The sequence below is a fragment of the Penaeus chinensis genome, chromosome 42 (genome assembly GCF_019202785.1).
Source record: "Penaeus chinensis breed Huanghai No. 1 chromosome 42, ASM1920278v2, whole genome shotgun sequence".
NCBI classification, from domain to species: domain Eukaryota; kingdom Metazoa; phylum Arthropoda; class Malacostraca; order Decapoda; family Penaeidae; genus Penaeus; species Penaeus chinensis.
The window spans coordinates 11,194,682-11,202,181 of record NC_061860.1 but is presented as its reverse complement, the minus strand read 5'-3'; the positions used below and the strand labels follow the sequence as shown (position 1 = coordinate 11,202,181).

Sequence of the window (7,500 nt, the reverse complement as noted above, 5' to 3'; positions counted from 1 at the left end):
TAAAAATATAAATACACATTTTCAACAATACATACAGACATACACTCACGCATGCAGTTAGACAATCAGACTTTTATAGTGCTTTGATATCACCAAAAGTAGGATGGTTGAAGGTAAAAAAAAAAGGCCCATGCTGTGTAATTAGGGTGTCATTATCTGTGAATTAATTGCTTTCATTCTATCTCTTTTCTCAACTGACCAATTATTGCATATTTATACTAAGGCTCCCCTGCTCTCTCTTTTTCTTTCTTTTTCTCTCTCTCTATCTCTATCTATCTATCTATCTTTCTATCTATCTATCTGTCTATCTATCTATCCATCTATCTATCTATCTATCTATCTATCTATCTGTCTATCTATCTTTCTCTTTCTCTCTATCTATCCAGCTTCCTCTCTCTCTCTCTCACTCTCTCTCTCTCTCTCTCTCTCTCTCTCTCTCTCTCTCTCTCTCTCTCTCTCTCTCTCTCTCTCTCTCTCTCTCTCTCTCTCTCTCTCTCTCTCTCTTATCTATTTTTGTGAACATCTTCATTCTCAATTTTAACTTTTGTACCTGAAGTTTCCACTATATTGTCGTGTCTCTTTTAATGTCCTTTCTTCCCAGGGCTTGCGTCTGTGGTCGTAAAAAATAACAATGCAATAAAAAGAGTGAAAGTGAAAAAAAATATCTGCAACACGCTAGAATACCTATATATATATATATATATATATATATATATATATATATATATATATATATATATATATATACACGCACGCAGACACATACGTGTGTGTGTGTGTGTGTGTGTGTGTGTGTGTGTGTGTGTGTGTGTGTGTGTGTGTGTGTGTGTGTGTGTTGTGTGTGGTGTGTGTGTGTGTGTGTGTGTGTGTGTGTGTGTGTGTGTGTGTGTGTGTGTGTGTGTGTGTGAGTGTGGGTGTGTGTGTGTGTGTGTGTGTGTATGTGTGTGTTCGCGCTTTCTTTATGAATGTGTATGCGTGCATATGTATGTGTTCATAATCGTACGTGTACACATGCGAATATGTGCATGTACACATACACACATCCAGAAGCTAATGAGGACGACCCACAGACAAAGACCCATTTGTTTACATTCTCCCTTCGAGGAAGCCAACCCACGAAGGCGCTTAACAACAACATCGATTGTCCACACCTCACGCCACACATTCGCTCAAAAAGCCTTTATATGTTTGACCTAAGATAAGATCAAAGTGTTGAAAGATAAAACATAAAAAAAATGGCAAAAATAAAGTTAAAAAATACGAAAAAAAGGGTAAAAGAGAGCGCTGGTACAAACTTAATTAAGTGGCGCCTGAATCTCTCTAATTAAAGTCTTCTTAGGTAGTCAAGCGTGCCAACGGATGTGTTATGATGGGGCGCGGGGTTAAAAAAAAAATATGTCGTTGTCTTAAGTGGCCGGAAAACGGAGAAAGAAATTAAATTTAACGTTGGCATTTAAATTTTCTTCGACAGAGCGTATCTTCGTGCTAATCTTGTGTATATATTATATGTATATATATTGCTGTATGTCATCTATGTATGTGTGTGTGTGTGTGTAGATAGATTGATGGACAGATGGATGGATGGATGGACGAAGATAGATTTGAAGACAGACAGATAGGTAGGTAAGTAGATGGATAAATAGAGAGAATGAGAGAAGAAAATATATAGATAGGTAGGTGGGTAGATGGATGGAAATAGAGATTTAATGATTCATTGATTCACGAATTGACTGATAGATAGATAAGTTGATTCATTGATTAACTGACTGATTAAATATAGGTAGATGGATGGATGGATGGCTAAACATACGGATATATAGACGAACTGATAGGTAAATAGATATGTTTATCAATCTATCACTCTATAGACAGGTGTGTGTGTGTGTGTGTGTGAATGAATGAATATACAAATAACAATCATTTGTGCGTCTACATATATATATATATATATATATATATATATATATATATATATATATATATATATATATATATATATATATGTATATATATATATATGTATATATATATATATATATATATACAAAGAGAGAGAGAGAGAGAGAGAGAGAGAGAGAGAGAGAGAGAAAGAGAGAGAGATGTAGATATAGATACAAACAAATAGATATCACGAAGGCCGAATAATCAACCAGACTCACCTGTCACCACATGCACAGTGACATTAGCAGGCGTGGCCAGGTGGGGCTCACATGTGTAGGTTCCGGCATCTGAGGCTGTTACGCGTGCCACCTTAAGACTGCTTGTATAGTTGTGGTGCTCCACCTAAATCAGAGAGAAAGAAAAAAAAAATTATAGATTATTGGTTTTGTATTTTCTTCTTCTTCTTCTTCTTCTTCTTCTTCTTTTCTTTTTTCCTGGGTTTATTTTGTATAATTTGTGTATTTTATTGGTAATTTCTTTTTCTTGGTGTTTTTCGGTGATATAAAGTAGATTAAGGATTTTTTATAATCTTTGTGTACAGTTGGATGAAGCTTGAATTACGTGGGATTGAGTCAATATTGATACTATAAATATATTCCAGTAGTATAATAGATTATAACCTTCTTCAGTAACTGTAACTCACAGTCTAATCAGTAAGAACGACAGTTATCACCACATCGCAAAAAACTCTTAATACAAACAAAGATAAGATATTCGTAAACAGACCGACACACTCAGTTCATATTCGATAACAACATCATCAATCAATATAATCCTTACAATTAATCATAATTAATATAATTAGACAAAAGAAAAACAAATGAAAACCACTACAATGGCCCAATTTTGAACGTACCTGTAAAGCCCTTTGAGTACCGTAGTTAACCATGGTACCGTTATGATACCAGAAGATGTACACGGGGGGGACTGGGGCATAGCGGACGTGGCACTCGAAGGCCAAGTGGGACCCTTCCTCGATGTGGACCACGCCAGGACCGCTGATGACCGCCTCGGCCTCTGAGGTGGGGGTGTGAGGGAGAGAGAGCGTCAGTTGGTGAGGGAGAGAAGGAGGAAGGGAGTTGGTGAGGGAGGGAGGGAGTAAGGGAGAGAGCATCTGTTGGTGGTGTGAGGGAGAGAGAGCGTCAGTTGGTGAGGGAGAGAAGGAGGAAGAGAGAGAGATCGTCTGTTGGTGGTGTGAGCGAGAGAGAGCGTCAGTTGGTGAGGGAAAGAAGGAGGAAGAGAGAGAGAGCGTCTGTTGGTGGTGTGAGGGAGAGAGAGCGTCAGTTGGTGAGGAAGAGAAGGAGGAAGAGAGAGAGAGCGTCTGTTGGTGGTGTGAGGGAGAGAGAGCGTCAGTTGGTGAGGGAGAGAAGGAGAAAGAGAGAGAGAGAGCGTCTGTTGGTGGTGTGAGCGAGAGAGAGCGTCAGTTGGTGAGGGAAAGAAGGAGGAAGAGAGAGAGAGCGTCTGTTGGTGGTGTAAGGAAGAGAGAGCGTCAGTTGGTGAGGGAGAGAAGGAGGAAGAGAAAGAGAGCGTCTGTTGGTGGTGTGAGGGAGAGAGAGCGTCAGTTGGTGAGGGAGAGAAGAAGAAAGAGAGAGAGAGAGCGTCTGTTGGTGGTGTGAGGGAGAGAGAGCGTCAGTTGGTGAGGGAAAGAAGGAGGAAGAGAGAGAGAGCGTCTGTTGGTGGTGTAAGGAAGAGAGAGCGTCAGTTGGTGAGGGAGAGAAGGAGGAAGAGAAAGAGAGCGTCTGTTGGTGGTGTGAGGGAGAGAGAGCGTCAGTTGGTGAGGGAGAGAAGAAGAAAGAGAGAGAGAGAGCGTCTGTTGGTGGTGTGAGCGAGAGAGAGCGTCAGTTGGTGAGGGAGAGAAGAAGAAAGAGAGAGAGAGAGCGTCTGTTGGTGGTGTAAGGAAGAGAGAGCGTCAGTTGGTGAGGGAGAGAAGGAGGAAGAGAAAGAGAGCGTCTGTTGGTGGTGTGAGGGAGAGAGAGCGTCAGTTGGTGAGGGAGAGAAGGAGGAAGAGAGAGAGAGCGTCTGTTGGTGGTGTGAGCGAGAGAGAGCGTCAGTTGGTGAGGGAAAGAAGGAGGAAGAGAGAGAGAGCGTCTGTTGGTGGTGTGAGGGAGAGAGAGCGTCAGTTGGTGAGGGAGAGAAGGAGAAAGAGAGAGAGAGCGTCTGTTGGTGGTGTGAGGGAGAGAGAGCGTCAGTTGGTGAGGGAGAGATGGAGGAAGGGAGTTGATGAGGAAGGGAGAGAGAGAGTGTGTTTGTTGGTGGTGCGAGGGAGGGAGAGCGTCAGTTGGTGAGGGAGAGAAGGAGGAAGAGAGAGAGAGAGCGCGTCTGTTAGCGGTGTGAGGGAGAGAGAGGGAGAGAAGGAGGAAGAGAGGGAGAGCGTCTGTTGGTGGTGTGAGGGAGAGAGAGCGTCAGTTGGTGAGGGAGAGAAGGAGGAAGAGAGAGAGAGCGTCTGTTGGTGGTGTGAGGGAGAGAGAGCGTCAGTTGGTGAGGGAGAGAAGGAGGAAGAGAGAGAGAGCGTCTGTTGGTGGTGTGAGGGAGAGAGAGCGTCAGTTGGTGAGGGAGAGAAGGAGGAAGAGAAAGAGAGCGTCTGTTGGTGGTGTGAGGGAGAGAGAACGTCAGTTGGTGAGGGAGAGAAGGAGGAAGAGAGAGAGAGCGTCTGTTGGTGGTGTGAGGGAGAGAGAGCGTCAGTTGGTGAGGGAGAGAAGGAGGAAGGGAGTTGGTGAGGAAGGGAGAGAGAGAGTGTGTTTGTTGGTGATGCGAGGGAGGGAGGGCGTCAGTTGGTGAGGGAGAGAAGTAGGAAGGGAGAGAGAGAGCGCGTCTGTTAGCGGTGTGAGGGAGAGAGAGGGAGAGAAGGAGGAAGAGAGGGAGAGCGTCTGTTGGTGGTGTGAGGGAGAGAGAGCGTCAGTTGGTGAGGAAGGGAGAGAGAGAGTGTGTTTGTTGGTGGTGCGAGGGAGGGAGGGCGTCAGTTGGTGAGGGAGAGAAGTAGGAAGGGAGAGAGAGAGCGCGTCTGTTAGCGGTGTGAGGGAGAGAGAGCGTCAGTTGGCGAGAGAGGGAGGGAGAAAGTAGGTGCCTGATAGAAGGATGGGGGAAAGGGAAAGAAGGAAGGAAGGAGAAAAGGAGAGAGAGCGTCATTTGGTGAGGAAAGAGGGAGGGAGAGACAGCGTCTGTTGGTGGGGTTGTGGGTGCTTGAAAGAGAGAGAGAGGGAGGAAGGAAAGGAGGGCGGGAAAGAGAGAGGAAGAGAGAGAGAGGGGGAGAGAGAGAGAGAGAGAGAGAGAGAGAGAGAGAGAGAGAGAGAGAGAGAGAGAGAGAGAGAGAGAGAGAGAGAGAGAGAGAGAGAGAAAGAGAGAGAAAGAGAGAGAGAGAGGGGGGGGGAGAGAGAGAGAGAGGGAGAGAGAGAGAGAGAGGGAGGGAGGGAGGGAGGGAGGGAGGGAGGGAGGGAGGGAGGGAGGAATGGAGAGAAGGAGGGAAGGAAGGAGGGAGTGAGGGAGTAAAGGAGGGAAGGAAGGAGGGAGTGACGGAGAAAAGGAGGGAAGGAAGGAGGGGGGCGAGATTGTGTGAGCGTGTTATGTCTGTGTTTATTTATATCCGAGTTATTGTGTAAAAATACCTTACTATTTTAACATCAGATAATTCTAATTCTTATCAAATGCAAACAAATACACAAAATCTATAAGTAAATCAGGCGAGATATCGACTATCACAAAATGACGAGATGTTGACAAAACACATTAATGTATATATGATCTAGGACCTATAAAAATCCGAATGCAAATCTTATCTGCTGTCAGGAACAACATCTACGAGTTATGTATATCCAGCGCATTAGGATTATATCCTATACTGACGTAGAAAGTCATGTCCATAGATCAAGGGCCGAGGGAAAGGGGGGGGTCTAATGGGGAGGCGGGAGGGGGTAGACGGACGGGTCAAAGGGGGAGGTGGGGAGGGGAGGGGAGGGGAGGAGATGGGGAGGTGGGGAAGGGAGGGGAGGGGGAGATGGTGAGGGGAGAGGAAGGAGAGGAGGAGGTCAAAGAGGGAAAGGGAATAAGAGGGAGAGGTCGAGGAGAGAGACGAAGGAGGGAGAAGGGACTTCAAGTAGAAGATTACTAAGAATCACAAGGGAGAAGGGAGAGAAGGAATAAGGGAAAGGAATAAACAGGGAGGAAGAAAAAAAGGGTGGGGAAGGGAGAGGTCAAAGGCAAGAGGAGGAGAGGGACTAACGGTAATGTTGACAAGGGATCCTTCTTCTGTTAGAATGCCATCGAAAGCGGCGACCACAACTGCCTCGTTTTCTGAGAGAGATTGGCCCATTTGAACTGATTGCTTTGCCTTGTTATCGCTGTCCTTGAGGGGGGAGGGGGGATCCGGCCTCGTCTTTGTCTGTCTGTCTGTCTGTTTATGTTTGTCTCTGTCTGTCTGTTGTTGTTTTCCTCTGTCTGTCTGTCTGTCAGCCTGCCTGCCTGCCTGCCTGCCTGCCTACCTGCCTGCCTGCCTGCCTGCCTGCCTGCCTGCCTGCCTGCCTGCCTGCCTGCCTGCCTGTCTGTCTCATAGCCTGACTTTCTGCCATTCTGTCCATCAATCTCATTATTAATCTATGGTTTCTGATTTAAGGATTCGGTGTATTTTTCATTTTCACTCATTTAGAACACGAACAATCATTTTTCAATGCGAGGTTTCCATTTTGGCGGAATAATTCCCATTAAAGCGATGATCCCAAAATGAAAATGAAGGATTGACCGTTTGGTTTTAAACAAAATTTTGGTACTTTGCATCTAAATTTATATAAACAATTTATGAAAACCTCGTTTCCCCACCGACAGTAATTGTTTAATTGACATTCACATATCGCACTTCAAATCTATTATAGTTAATTAAACCATGTCATAGCTATTACATTTTTTATTGTCCTCTGGAAAAAAATGCTGAATCCAACCACACTAGAAGTCAATAATCGAGGTAAAAAAAAAATGTGTTTATCCTACATTTTGATGATGCAATAACACAAGCAAATCAATAGCATGCAAGCTTGTATTTCTTTCCTGGGTATTTGCGTATTACGTGAAATGGTGTTTATTGTGTGAATTTGTTGAATACAAAAGTCAAGATATCTATTTGAAATGTTGAAAGTAACGCAGATATTCATATTCTCCCAAGGCAGACTGAGTTAATTACATATTTGACATTTCCAAATGAATCAATTCGGTACATGCTTATTTTCTTTTTTTCTTTCTCTCTTTTTGTACATTTATCACAGTGACGTCAGTTGATTGGCTGATTCTTACGTGTTACGGTGAGAGTGAAGAAGAACGAGACTGGAGGGTGTGTGGTTAGCTGGCACTCGTACTGGCCCGCGTCCTCCAGCTGCACGTCCTTCACCCATAGCTCCCAAGCCTGCTAAAAAACAGATCTCGGTCAAACACATGTATTGCAGAACACGAATGCGTCGTGTAAATCTACGGTGTACGCCGATGGTTTCACTTACACTCTTGGTTATTATTACTGAGACAGAAAGACACGCATACACGCACACACACAAAGAGGGAGAGAGAGAGAGAAAGAGAGAG

General features: G+C 44.5%; 1 protein-coding gene across 2 annotated transcripts in view; it reads right to left on the bottom strand.

The window, feature by feature from the left end:
- The window catches only part of LOC125048042 (netrin receptor DCC-like), a 92,919-nt gene that overhangs the window by 1,681 nt on the left and 83,738 nt on the right, over nt 1-7,500 (bottom strand). Inside the window, exons 4-6 of one of the 2 annotated variants that reach the window (XM_047646665.1) lie at nt 7,219-7,330; nt 2,798-2,958; nt 2,160-2,283 (exon numbers count right to left, since the gene is read on the bottom strand). In XM_047646665.1, the coding sequence (XP_047502621.1) occupies nt 2,160-2,283; nt 2,798-2,958; nt 7,219-7,330 (397 nt within the window). The remainder of the gene's footprint in view (nt 1-2,159; nt 2,284-2,797; nt 2,959-7,218; nt 7,331-7,500) is intronic. The other variant, XM_047646666.1, reaches the window with a different exon arrangement.